Below are 13998 nucleotides of genomic sequence, written 5' to 3'. Positions count from 1 at the left end.
ATGGACGACGGCACCGCTTCACTGGGCAGCATGCTCAGCCTCCCTGTCCATCGCCTACGCCAGCGCCAAGACGGTATTCTGGGACGCTGGGGGCTGCTAGGCCAACCACCAGCGGCTTAAAGAGCCCACTCCGTCAATGCAGTCGCTTATTTAGGCATGGATTATGCGCGCCATGCGGCTGGGTTGCCATCGTACCCCCCTCCACGCTGGTCATCTAGGTGCCGGTGCCCAGCCCGTCCTACGCGTCCATCGTGGTTCATGATGACATTCGACGACAGTCAAGAGCACCAGATCACCAAATCCTGCATTATCTCCATTCAGCAACTTTATCGCCGTTTGCACAATGCTCCTTTCGATACCGAGCGGTAAGTGTCACTGAAAGTGTCAATATCAATCGGCACTGCGCAAGTCCCGCGTTTCACCACCCGACTGCTACAGATCGCCTGCACCCTGGAACAGCTTGACCGAGCTCGGCACGCCGCAGATGCGCTGCGTCCAGCCGCTTCTCAAAACACCTGCATAATCTTCCCCTAACCTCAGGTCTTCCCACCCCACTTCCGAGGTAGGGGGTTCACCATGCAACAAACAGCATCAACGTTGCGGTAAATGAAACAGCAATTAGTGTACTTATTGTCCGGTGTCCTATGGCCCTGTTGCCAAACGATGCCACATACAAGAGTCAGCGCCTGCTATGGTTGCTTGCCAACTTCATGACCTTGCGATAATACATTAATCCATCAAGCTATCAAGCCTCGGTCTCAACTCCGGGCTCACGACCGCCCAAACCGCCCGTGAACCTCTTCTTGATCTTGTTCACGCCAAACTTGCTCTCGTTCTTTGCAAAATCCGCGTAGCGAGCCGGAGTCCATTGTGACAAACCCCGATGCTTACGCTTCTCCGCCCGCTTCTCGGAACCCTCAAGCCACTTGCTGTCCTTGCGTGACGGTGATGTAGCCGACTCGTTGCTCATCGTGCTCATGGTGGTATAGCCAGTGTCGACGCTTTGGCGTGTGGCACCGTCACTTGCATCCTCACCGTTGAGCTGAGGGTCAGGGCCACCACGACGTTTGAAGCCACCCTCGGGTGCATTGCTTGCATCCGTGACGCCTAGATCAGATGATGAATCGCTTTCTGGCTCATCATCACTGCCGTCATCGTCCGATGGCACCACGGGATTATGAGGCGGATCGTCCGAGCCTGGTTCCGCGATTTTTTGGTGCTTCGAGTTCGTGTATGCTCTAGGATCATCTCCAAAAGCGCCTGACCAATCTGCACCGTCTTTGCCGAGCCACATCTTTCGTTCTCGGGGATCAGCCGCTTTCAAGATGTCTCGTCCTTGGGTCAACGACTTGTTATGCAATTCTTGCACACTCTCAGGCACCTCAACCTCTACCACTCGGCTGCGCACGCCCTCGCTACGGCACGTCTCCCAAGTTTCGTAGGTCTCGCGAGTGTCGTTGTCCACAACAAACTCATGGTGCGCTTCGTCCATACCAGTCTTGAATCGTCCTCGGAATTGCAAGCGCCCAACTTCGGTCAGGTCCTCCAAACCAGGAATTTCCTTGGCCGCAGAGTTGCGCTCTGTGATGTAATTCTGGACAAGACGACTGCCCATCTTAGTGGTCCAGATAGGGATGTCGAATGGTGTCTCCTCATTGTCTACGAGATGCTGAAGCCAAATAGTAGCATATGCCACAGCTCCTCGCTTGCCGGCTACGTGGAACTCGAACACGACAGGTGACCTGTAGCGGTGCTTCACAGGGAGGCGAACCTGCTTGTTATTCGATGCAGCAATGTCCCAGTAGACGCCGTCACCTTCGTCGGTCTTGTGGCAATCGGTTCGAGGGACTTTACCCACACTTCCGCCAGTGCGTAGCTTCAATTTAGTGTTGTTCGTCCAGCCAGTAGCCAAGATACGGTCGGACAGAAACTCAAGGGTACCCACGTCCCAGCCAAGCATATTGGGTGGCAACCGTGTTTCGACGCTGCGGAAAAGAAGAGAGATTCGGATGCGGCCAAAGCCGATCCCTCCATCTAGCGGATACCACCGTGTGACTTGCGAGCTCTTTGTCAGGAGGTCGGAAAGCTTGAGGGGAACCACACCGAGAATGGGATCGTGCTCTCGGTTGCGTTGATCTCGAACGGTTATGGTCACGAGCGCCGACCGCCAGTCACGGATGAACCGTTCAGTACCGGCATTGAAGATCGGTTTGCTGCTAACTGCCTTGGCACGAGTACGATAGACGAGTTGGTCGTTGAAAAGAATGCTGCAGTACGAGGTAGGCAGTTCTACATCGTGTCAGTGAATGAAGTTGGGAGACGTGTATGAACTTACTGCTTGACTCTTCCTCAGTTGCCTCGCCATACGCCTTAGCAGGCTCAAACTCGCGGCCCTTGCGGTTGCCTTCGCTGCCTTTGATGTTTTCCAGCTCCAAGTTGACGATCTGGTGAACGATAACGCTGCAGATGCCAGAAGGCCAAAGCGGGTCCGGAGGGGTGTGAGCAACTGCATCAGTCTCTGCGGTGTCAAGCGTGCCCTTGTCTTCTTGGAATTGAGGGTCGTCCTTGAGCTGCGAGGGTAGGCTGTCGTCTTTCCCGTCTGTGCGAAGAGCAGGTCGGAATTTGGGCTTGCCAAAGTATCCGACCTCCCAATGGAGCTCACCAGGCATCTCAGAACCATCTTGCATGCCGCTGAGTTTGGAGATCTGAGGATACATCTTGCCAGGATGTTGGATCATCTTTTGAATGGACAACTCGACCTTGCCAACAATATCATCGGCCGTGTTACGGTCTGAATCCCAAAGCTCGATGCTTAGTTGCTCATCTGCCTTGACAAGTTCAGGAGTGACCAACAGGGCCGCGGTCTCCTCCCATAGAGGGTTCAAATCATCGGTAATAACGCGAGTGCAGTACATGGGCTTGCCATACTTGGAGAACGACAAATTGATGTAGGGGTCGCTGCCACCACCCTTAGAACCTCGTCGATCTTGCTTACTGAGGCCAATAGCACGGTGAATTCTAACCCACATGACACCAATGGCCTGGGTCTCCTTGGTGATATCGTCGCCCTGGAGCATAGACTTGAGATCCAGCTGCATTGATTTTGGTGCCACGTACATTGACGCAGCCGCAGCCACGGCATAGTTGACGAAGTTAGAGATCAGAGGCAGATTGAGAATGTTGACGCCACGCTTGACCATGGGTATGCAACCAGCTTGCACATGAGGCACGCCCATCAAGGTGAATGTCAGAGACTTCGCGTAGGGTGGTTCAGGTGTCATCTGCAGCCGCAAACGCACAGTGCCAACCAACTCTTGTAGCTCGACAAAGATTGGCAGGGGAACCCCGACCAAGCCCTTCACACCCAGATAGAAGACCAGGTTCATATGCATGTTGCGTGCGTGTGAAGCCACATCCGTTCCAGTGGGTTTGGCGTGGTAAGCGAAAGCGATTTCGAGGTTGTAGTAGTCACCGCCCTCCTCATCAGCGGCGGCTTCTTGGGGGTCTTTCGTCTTCTTGTTCTCTTCATGAATGCTCTGCTTCAAATCCGCAACTTTGCTGTCTGGCAAAGATCTCATGCTGAGAATTCGAATAGGGTTGCTTCCCTGGTCAATCTCGGCGACACGGACGTTATTGATGACGCCCGGGACGGATGCCTGCATAACGTCTTCCAGGGTATCTGCTACTGCGGCAAACATGTCGGGGTTGATTAAGCCCCAGACAATGGCCATGAATGAGTTCATCCATTCGACAGATTCGGGCAAGAGGTTTGCAGTAGCCGTTTCGCCTCTTGTTTGCTCGCTGCTCCACTCAACCTCTCGGCCACTTCGTACTACCTCCTTCATCCAAAGCCAGACAGCAGAGGCCACACACATGCCGAGGGGAATCAGGCCTTTCAACGCGCCACCAAACATCTTGCCCAGAACGACGATAGCAACCAAGATGGCGATGCATAGGCCGCCAGCTCTTTGCTCCATTGCCTTGAATGTCGGCTCATAACTGACAGATGGCGTCGGATGGAACAAAATGTTGGTCTTCTCGCCATGGATTGGAACATCCGAGGTGCTTCCCTCCGCGATGGGGTCTGGAGGTGCTGTAATGTCTTGCTTCTCTTTATATTCGGGATTGGCCTGCGATGAGTCCGTGGCGACGGTAGTGTCTCGGCCGAGGTTTGCATTGGGAACGGAAAGCTGAGAACTTTTGTGAGCTTCGAATTGACCGAAGTTAGCAAGATACTCACTTGCGGGTTGTCGACATTCTTCATGTACTTCTTCCCGACATCTGCAATGACGACCTGTTTGCCGGTCACAGGGTCCGTAACCACCTTTCCCTTTTCTTCCTTCTTCTCATTTTTGTGTGCAGTGACTTTGTCTTGCTTACTGGCGGCAGAGTTTTGCTCGTCAATTTCTTTGTCTCGACGTGCCTTTTCCTTGTCGAGACCACCAACGAATTCTTTGATATTTGGAATTCTGTTAGTGCCGCTCCATGGCTTACCAGACTTCTGCTGTTGAGAGGGATCCATGATAGACCACTTCTATCAACTACACAGCACAGTTTGGACTTCCAGTATAATGAGGGAACGTCGACAAAGAAGAGGAGTCGTGCCGTCGTCGACTTCTTCCACTTCTTCCACCGATATGGAGGTAGACACGGTTTGGAGGTGAACAGGTAAGAAAAAACACCCGGGTCCCTCAATCTGATCAAGGCATGGGATGAAGATTGCGAAATGGTGCGGACGGGCTGGCTTTGGTTGACGTCACACCAGGCCAAGGCGGTGCTAGGTCTCGGTTCACGCGTGGCCCCAGCTGCAAAGGAATGCGCTTGTCAAAGCCTGACGTTGCTTGATTGGCCGGCTAGCCTTCATCTCACCTTCTGAGCAAGCTCGATCTTAGGCGATGTCAAGCCGATCAACACGCTTCCTTTCGCTAGCACTGGCGAGCATTGGCTAGTATCTCAGCGATCTATGCAGCTATCCCCATTAGCGAAGCTCCGACCAAGGCAGTATAACACCGTGTCTCCAGCGCATGCCCGGTTAACTGCAGATTATGGGACATTACAGCTGAAGCAACACAGCTATACACAACTACGTCATCGGTTCTTCTGCTGGCGCGTTGCGCGTTTGCAGATCCATCTCAATCGCTAATTAGGAGTGGGGCTTGGGGGCTACAGAGATTGGCATTCATCGCTGTCAGTCATCAAATGTCACATTATTCGCCGCCGCAATGGTACAAATGTCGGACTTTTCCCTGATTGCTCTACGCCAAGCATCTCACCACTATGAAGTCAGCGCTGAGATAATCGAGAAGGCTGCTTTACAGCTGGAGGCTCTTGCTGCTCCTACAAGCTAATAATCACAGGTGCTCCATACAGCGAGCTCTCGCCGAGATTCCGGTTCTTGCCTATCCTTAATATAATGATGAGTACCGCTGCTATCACGGACGTGCCTGACGCAACAATCACGCTCAACCTCCCTGCTAACCTAGCGTGGCTGTTCGGAATATCGTCGCGTCAACCAGGCTGGCCGATCTATCCCCACTCTCATCGCCAACAATAAACAGCCACTGTCCACAGAGCATCATTATGAGATTAGGATGGTCAACTGCAACATCGGGTTGCGGGCGCACGCACGGACGACTTACTCTGCAGGTCTCTGTAACACTTTCCCCTCCTACCCATCCATCTTTGGCTTGAACCCCATCTCGCCCTCCATCTCCGTCACCTGTGCCTTGCTGATCGACTGCACGGGCTGACGGCCGCCCTTTTTGGCCGCCACGGCATGAATACTGGTCTAATTAGTGGCATGGACAGCCTACTCGGCGCGCCTTCAGCTTAACGGTTCTGATGCGTCAGGCAAGGCCATGCTCATGTTGACCGAAATGTTGAAGGCTGGCCATGCCCTCTCAAGATCCGACCCTCCCGTCGCAGGCACCATCGAGATCCCATGCTTTGCGATTAGACCTCGTTGGGTAATAATTTGTAGATTTGGAACCAAGTCGTCGGACGTGCACTTGAGAACATTTGCCCTGCAGACGGAGGTTGGAGACACGTCGAGCGATACAAGTATAGTTATATTCATGCCAAGCCTCTCCTCAAACCGCCACTCTGATTGACGACCGATGTATTCTACCGTGCCTTGTCAAACAGTGCATGCTCTTCTCCTTAGACAACGGTCTTGGTGGTTTACTTTGGCCTGGCCGGACTTTTTGCTCTCTTCGCAGCGTTGTATGACAAGACCTGAGACGTTCGGCAAGCTTACCACTTAAACGAGAGAACCAAGTACAGCTTAGGATACTCGCTGCACGCGCGAGGATTGCTCTAGATGACACAACTCCAGGCTCCTCTATCCGTGTATTTTCTCGTCTTGTGGTGACATAGCTCGCAAGACGCGCAACGGACGCCGTCCAGCAAACAACACTGACGAGAAAGACGCATGGGAGGCTCCTGCTGCCGGGGGCCAGTCCGTATGAGGCAATAAGTCTCTATGCGAGTCACACCCTCTTTGGTAGAGCTTGGCTATACGAGCATCTGAGCACGCCTTGGCAGGGCCTCCCATTCCTCGCCAACCGCCTCAGATGAGCCGCCCTCCCTCTGCACCTCTATCCTCATCTGAAACCTAGTCCCTGCGTGGTAGCACATCCTGCTTCGCCTACCACAGTGTCCTACGCATCGACGCGAAACAAGGTTTTGGCTTCCGCCCCAGACGGCACTTCCCCTCCGTACGCAACCTTCTCCAGGGCTTCGAACAGCGTCAACACAGTCTCGTCGTAGAAGGGAAGCACGCTGGTCATGACCATGCCGGCGCGGTCGCCGACAGGATCCAGCCAGTAGTAGAGATTGCCCATGCCCGCCCATGAGCCGCTGTTCTGACGACGCCCGCCGGGTATGTCCTCGAGGTTGAGCATCAGGCCGCAGGACCAGCCCAACTTCTTCCCAGGCAGGAGGCTGCCACTGTTGCTGAGCATGGGGATCGTGGTTTTGGTCTCGACGAGGTCGGCACGGGAGGCGGAGGTGGGGAGTTGGTCTTGGAAGACGTACTTGGACACTGTCTCGGGCTTGAGGATGGTGGCGCCATTGGTGGGGGAAGTGCCCTTGTTCATGAGGGCGGCGAGTGCTTTGGTATAGTCATCAAGCGTGGAGATCAGGTAGTGGCCGCCGCCGAAAACTTCGGAAGATGCGACGGGGCCGAGCTCGGCCATGGCCGTGAGCGGATCCTTGCCGGACATGCCACGGACATGCACGAGAAGTCTATCGACGCCGTCTTGGTAGAGTGGGGAGCTGTTGGACATGCCCAGAGGCTCAAAGATGTGCTTGGTGCAATAATCGTGAAGCGAAAGGCCAGAGATGGCTTCGACGACGAAGCCAAGCCAGTCGACGCTGATGCCGTAGTGGAACGCGGAACCGGGCTCGTGGATAAGCGGGCTGTCGAAGACTTCTCTCTTGCCGGTGGCCATGTAGCCTGCAGGTTGCTGGCCGGCCTCGATGCGCCATTGCAGTGTGTCGGCATGGAAAAAGTCGTAGCTGAAGCCAGCAGTGTGGGTGAAGAGGTGGCGGATCGTGATCTCGGACTTTTGTGGTCGCGTTCTGACTTTACCGTTCTCGTCCTTGCCGTCCATCACGGGTATGTCGGTAATCTTGGGGACATATTTGGACACCGGATCGTCAATGGAGATCTTGCCTTGCTCTAGGAGCTGCAGAGCGGCAATGGAGGTCACAAGTTTTGTGCAGGACCAGAGGAGGGCGGGTGTAGATGTCGTGTATGGTGTGGGGCTGGAGGCACTGATGTCGTTCACACCGAAGGCCTTATGGTATAGTTGATTGCCCTTGGAATCAATGACAACGGCAGAGATGCCAGGAAGGGCGTTTTCGGCTGTGGCCTTTTGGAAGATAGCGTCAAGCTTTGAGTCCATATTCAGACAGATGGACTGATTGTCTCACTGTTTGCCTGTAGTAATCTGCTCACTATTCTTAACCTACCTCATAAACTCAAGATGTGGTGACGAGAAGGGAAGGCTTCCCGGTGAATTTGTTCACATAGCGGTCTGATGGAACACAGGCAGCACCTTGGCTACTCCAAGTTAATATATGGCGAGGTGGGGCACACCCATGGCATCTGAACAGCTTTCTGCACTACGAGTCCAGGATGTCATGTACGCCAACAGCGGGCAATACACCGATCGTGGCCGAGGCACGAGGAGCTGATATCCAACAGCCGCACTCGGCCCAGTACATCGCCCCAAATGCTACTTGGCGTTGACGGCCTAACCAAGAAAACCGGTCGAGTAACGAGGAGCGGTTACTAGGCGACATGGTGCTCACGAGAAGCGAGTAGACGGAAGAGCTAGTGCGGCCTAAGAAACCCATTCACCCAATCAAGTCTAAGTGCGGGTCTGAAGCGACAGACGCGCTGACCTCGAGTGAGCACTGAGTAAGTGAACACTGAGTACGGTGGCCATTCAGTTACTTGCAGTGTTGGCAGGACGCAGTACGGTCAGTGAGAAGTGAGTGACTGTAAGCAAGGGTTGCCCGATGAAGGAAGTGCCATGAAGTAGGCCTAAATGATGACCATGGAGGTGATGAACGGCCGACCGGAGGTATGCCACTATCTCCTTCCAAACATTACGCCGACTATAACCGCAGTGGTGCAGCTGGAGCAGCCTCGGATTCAATACTAACATCACCTGCTCACAGAGCAGACCCCGCGCGTAGTGGTCCGGCGAAGGAGCTGATCAGCGAGTCCCATGCTGGCTTCTCGTTGTTCGACAGGTCTTGCATCGGCGGGCATGACAAATCAAGGAGATCCGCACCCAGTGTCTCGGTCAGCAGCTGCACAGGCTTTGCGATTACACTGAACAGACCTGACAAGGAGTCGGGAGCGAAAGTCGTCACAATCTGCAGAACGAAGCATAGCAGATTGTTGTCCTCTAACAACGTCGGAACGTTCATGAGGCCTCCAGACAGGTCCGTCAGGTTCAGCACTGTGAACGAATTCACTGAGCCAGTATTTCCGCCAATGGAAGCCAGCTCTGGATACTTCCTAATCCAACTGACCAGATCTAGGTTCAGCTGCACTAAGCCGTAGTCGACAGGCGTCTTGTACCAGTTGGACGGGATGCGTTCGTATCCTCTCTTGTACTCCAAAGATCCATTGCCTCCGTCGACCACGCCCCAGAACGACTTGAGGACGTTTTGCGCTGTGCGGCATGTCAGTATGTGGCAATAACAAATCAGCTCAACTCTTACTCATGATCCCTCGTGGATGCTCCGTTGAGTGGTTGCTCATCAGGCGTATGGCGAAAGCCATTCCTGCATTTCGGGCTATCATACCCGTGTATGGGCCATACCAACAATACGGGTTCGTTGCAATACATTCATGAAGACCGTCAATCGAATGATCTAGGAAGGCGTCCTCCGAGATAACACCATTTTGGTCAGCCCTGTTGAACAAAGCAAGAAATTTCGAGAAATTCATCGTGGACGCATCCCCGGTGACATATAGATCGTCTCTGGTCAGCGAAGCATCGGCTTCTAACCAGTTGTGTGCCTTGCCGATACCTCTCGGCTCACCGAGCAGCCCGAGGAGATTTCCGAGAATGTTTCTCACACGGGGGTGGTACCCATCCAGGGAGAAGCCTGGCGTCAAGGACAGGGGGTCTCCCGAGTGCACAGTGCCCATCACAGACAAAATGGTTGCGAGTGCCGTTTCCATGCCAAAAACCTCATTAATTGGGCCGATGGATGACAACAGTCCTGCAACACCATTGCGGTTGATGTAGCCATGGTTGGCGAGTGCGTTAAGGCCCGGACACGGTCCTCTTTGTGCGCCACTTGCAAAGTCTGGAGCTTGCCATTCGTGGTCGCCGTCGGCTTGGTCAGTTAGCAAGAAAATAGCTGACTTGTACTTTTGCGCACCTTCAACGGGAGTATCGAGAGGGTTGACCAGGAGGCGTCTCTCCTGCCGACTCTTCACTTGGCGGATGATATCCTCGAGGTTCAAGTCCTCCGGGACCTCAAGCCCCTCACTCCTGGCCAGATTGGCAACATTCGCCGCTGTTGGAAAGGAAGATACGAAGACAACGCTGCCGAGCAAACCGGCACAGAATGAAAGAAACCTCATATTAGAGGAGAGTCAACAAGGACACATCAAAAGGAGTGACTGAGGTGAGTTAGCATGTGCTGAAGGGGTCGAAGAAACGCCGTCGGCATATATCTTCCTTTCAAAAGTTCGTCAACGATGATCATCCGGCGATGACCACCGGTGACAAACACCGGTGTGCCTGCTTGCACGTCGCCACACCCACAACATTGACTGCGAAGGAAGCACTGCGCGTATTAGCAATCTCTCGCGGATGATTCGATTGGGCTTAGTCTACAAGCGAGACATGGGAACCCGGCGAATCCAACCCTGATACACACTACTTCGGAGCAATATTGATGTCCTACAATTCGACGTACTGTGTGCGGAGTACTTGGTGGCAGGCCGATGATCTTGGCCTGAGCCCATGCGTCCCGCGTGGGGATGGAGCGGCGTAGGATGGGCTCCTGCCCCTAGGTACCACATCTCCCGTGATCTACAGAAAGGCACAACTAACACTGCCGGTGGCTGCCATCCCTGGGATTGGGAATCACCCATTGACCGCCACGTACCTGGTAACTGGCTATGCTCCGCCTTGATCCCCAACTATTGTTGAATCAACCTTCGGATGGCTCTTCTGATCCTTCCAATGGGTGCTTCCGCAGGATCACAGACCGCACACAGATCACGCAGTGCAAGGACAACGGCAATTCACCGTCATCAGATCTGCACGATGATTCGACTCTTGTTGATGGTACTTGGAAATGTCGGCCTTCAACTCTACTCCGCGCAGCATTATGAGTGCTGGGAATGTTGCTGAAGGGCCAAAATCAACGTGCGCCGCCCCTTCTTAGTCTGCTTTTGCTCAAGTGCTTGAGCTACCAGATTCCTGGCATACAAGACAGTGCCTAGGGAACGCCACGCTATGGCTTCCCCACACGTACAGGGATTGCTGGTTAGAAAGGCTGACGCTTGACCATCTGGATGATCATGGCCGATGGACTAGCCCCACACCGCTCCATCACGCTAACGTCTGCGGCGACGTTCCCTGTCATGCCCAGGACAGCTTCCTGTTTCCAAAGCTACTACTACTGCGGTAAGATTCAAAAAGATCAGCCAAGGCACGAGTCTATGTTGTGATATCTCGACTACCACGCTACTGCGTAGGAATTCGAGCCAGGGGTGTCACATATGCTCCGCAGCCCCCTTATGCTTGCTCAACTGGGACGCTGATGATACCGGGGTCGAGCTGCTCGCTACTACGAGCGACCCTGTGGGCCGATGCTTCGTCGAGCGGTAAGAGGGTGAACACGCGATTACCGTGTAAACAGGCGAATTTAATCGCCTAAGCCTCTTCGCGTCTATCAATCGGACATCGTACCATGGTTTGGTCCCCCGTGAGCACACTCAGGGTGAAGGTCGCCTCGGCCACTGGTCACTGTCGAGAAGAGTAAGCGAAAGTGGCAGTTGAAGTTATCGCATCCACTGTCGACCGGAGCAGCGCTGCAGGTACAGTATGTATGCCTCAAGTCTAGGCGTTGATCATCCTGGGGATACTTGCTAGCTCCCGTTGCGGGCCAGGAAGGCCCTGGTTCCTCGGGTCCGATCTACAACGTCTGCCATGATTCTCTCCGTATCACTTCTTATCCTCAGACTACTGTTGGTTCACGATTGGCTGTTTCACTACCAGCTTCCTTGCAACTGCCAGTATCCAGACACAAAAGTTTAACCCTTGCCTCGAAGGCGTCCGGCTTGCGCAAAACTTTTCTCGATGAGGATGGCAGTACACTGGCGCTGGGTTCTGCTCCAGGACTCGGTGCTACCACTTGTCTACTGAGGTTTGGCGTACTGGAGTCGATCGACAAACGGCCGTGAGGCGGAGACTCCCAACCACGCGGCTGACCGTTCCGTGGGATATTCCGACATCAAGTCACATATCAGAGCAGCCTTCCCATCCGACAGAACACGCCATCATCGGAACCACACGCAGCCACACTGACACTTTGCACAGTATGGCAGCAGCACGAGTCCTTATTCACTTGGTTTTGACCTTAACCGCACTGATATCAACCACAGTGGCTCAGACAGCGGATCTGGCTGCCTTGGCCGCGGCTTATCCCAATTGCTCGCTGTCATGTATGGTCGAGTACATCCCTCGATCACCATGTGTAACAGCTGCTGGTCTCAACCAGACCTGTATCTGTATCAATGAGGAGCTGAACCGGGATATCGAAATCTGCGCAAGGCAGAGCTGTACGGTCAAAGAGATGCTGAGTATGCTCACGGTCCATTGATGTTAAGGAGACGCTAACCGGTCCAGTAACCATGAATGCCTCATCCATGGCTTGCCAACGACCTGTTCGAGACCACTCGACGGATTTCATCTTTATTGCTTTCACGATCGGTGCAGTGGCTTTGTTGACATTTATTGTTCGCATCATCACTAGGCTCACCACAAATGCTCGGAAGCTGTACTTGGACGATTGGACGATGCTGGCCGCTGTGGTAAGCAGATGCTGAAGCTTTGCAACTCGTGCTCACAGTGTGTTAGATTGCCACAGGTCCGCCCACCGTTTTCGCATGGTTCCTGGCACAAAATGGCCTGGGTCGCGATATCTGGACATTGCAATTCCATCAAATAACAAACGTGCTCGAGGTAGGCCTTCTGATGCCACAGCCACCGAACAGCGAGGTAACCGAGTGCAGCTATTCTTTTTAGGCGAGCTTTTCTACTTTGCCGGTCTTTCACTGGTCAAGATTTCTATTCTTTTCTTCTTCTACCGAATGTTTCCAGTCAGAAACTTGCAAAACATCATGATTTTCATCATGGCGCTGTGCGCCGGGTACGGAATCTGCTTCTTTGTTGCGACTCTATTTCAGTGCCGCCCAATAAGTAAGGGTTTTCTTTCTGCAGCTCAAACAACATGCTAATCAGGGTGCAGATTACATGTGGGAGCAATGGCATGGAGAGATGGCAGGTCAATGCAATGATTTCCATCTCCAGGGCTTCATAGCGGCTGGGATTTCCAGTGAGACCCCCGATTCAACTGATGTCAAGAGCTGTGTTGATATTTGCAGTAATTCTCGACGTTGTCATCATTGTGCTGCCCATGAGGCAGCTTTATCGGTTGAAAATTTCTCTGAGAAAGCGCATCAGTATCGCTGCTATGTTTTCAGTTGGATTGTTCGCTTGTATCATTGCCATCATCCGATTGAAATACCTCGTTCAATTCAGACACACCGAGAATCCAACATGTGAGAGGCAGAGTAAGATTAGATGACATGGTCGCTAACGCCTTCAGACGACTACTACGCCCCCGGTTACTGGTCACTCGTGGAATGTCAGGTTGGTATCATTTGTGGCAAGTCCCTCAATCACTGAAAATTTCTTCTTGTTCTAACTTTGCTCAGCCAATATGCCTGCCATCTATCAGCTTGTCAAAGCCTGGAAACCGAAACTGGTTTCCGGTACCAGCAGAGGCACTGGCCAAACCGGGTCCAATTTGAGAAAGGGAGGTGCGACTCCGGACCTCTCTGGTACCCTGGTACAGGGAAAGTTTGCGCCTACCAACAGTATACCTCGAATTCGGACTTTACAGCACGAGCGAACTGACTCAACCGAGTGCCTACACTGGTCGAAAGAGGTGGATGCCAACACAATCGAGCTGGGAGATCGGTCGAGCAGTACGAGCCCGTATGCTAAGCGCTATCCTGTCGGCCAGGCACTGTGAAGAACATGAACGGTGGTCAGCATATAGATTATACAGGTATAGAATTGAAATTGTGAAGCTCCAGCGTGCACTTGCCGCTCATGTATATCAATTTTTCCTGGTATTCTCTTCTATCCAGTAAATACGGACAGCAGGTGCCTGCATAAAGACTCACCTTCTGAATAGAGGAGTACCGGAGCCTGTTGCGCATGAACA

The 13998-nt window shown here is 53.2% G+C and overlaps 4 protein-coding genes across 4 annotated transcripts; 1 reads left to right on the top strand and 3 right to left on the bottom strand.

Annotated features, from left to right (window-relative positions):
- Positions 1-745: 745 nt before the first annotated feature.
- HMPREF1541_02364 (uncharacterized protein) lies at positions 746-4522 on the bottom strand (the record flags this gene model as incomplete). The annotated part of the gene is made up of 3 exons (XM_008716719.1): positions 746-2289; positions 2336-4190; positions 4241-4522. 3 exons carry the CDS (start codon positions 4520-4522, stop codon positions 746-748), a joined length of 3681 nt encoding a protein of 1226 aa, XP_008714941.1.
- A 2137-nt stretch (positions 4523-6659) lies between these two features.
- HMPREF1541_02363 (uncharacterized protein) lies at positions 6660-7907 on the bottom strand (the record flags this gene model as incomplete). The annotated part of the gene is made up of 1 exon (XM_008716718.1): positions 6660-7907. The coding sequence occupies one exon, from the start codon at positions 7905-7907 to the stop codon at positions 6660-6662; it is 1248 nt and encodes a 415-aa protein (XP_008714940.1).
- A 775-nt stretch (positions 7908-8682) lies between these two features.
- HMPREF1541_02362 (uncharacterized protein) lies at positions 8683-10114 on the bottom strand (the record flags this gene model as incomplete). The annotated part of the gene is made up of 3 exons (XM_008716717.1): positions 8683-9191; positions 9241-9864; positions 9910-10114. The coding sequence occupies 3 exons, from the start codon at positions 10112-10114 to the stop codon at positions 8683-8685; spliced, it is 1338 nt and encodes a 445-aa protein (XP_008714939.1).
- A 1970-nt stretch (positions 10115-12084) lies between these two features.
- HMPREF1541_02361 (uncharacterized protein) lies at positions 12085-13803 on the top strand (the record flags this gene model as incomplete). Its single annotated transcript, XM_008716716.1, has 8 exons — positions 12085-12346; positions 12393-12577; positions 12624-12728; positions 12779-12965; positions 13015-13101; positions 13151-13327; positions 13375-13422; positions 13484-13803. The coding sequence occupies 8 exons, from the start codon at positions 12085-12087 to the stop codon at positions 13801-13803; spliced, it is 1371 nt and encodes a 456-aa protein (XP_008714938.1).
- Positions 13804-13998: the final 195 nt, after the last annotated feature.

This window comes from Cyphellophora europaea (genome assembly GCF_000365145.1).
Source record: "Cyphellophora europaea CBS 101466 unplaced genomic scaffold supercont1.2, whole genome shotgun sequence".
NCBI classification, from domain to species: Eukaryota; Fungi; Ascomycota; class Eurotiomycetes; order Chaetothyriales; family Cyphellophoraceae; genus Cyphellophora; species Cyphellophora europaea.
This window is presented reverse-complemented; position numbering and strand designations above follow the sequence as displayed.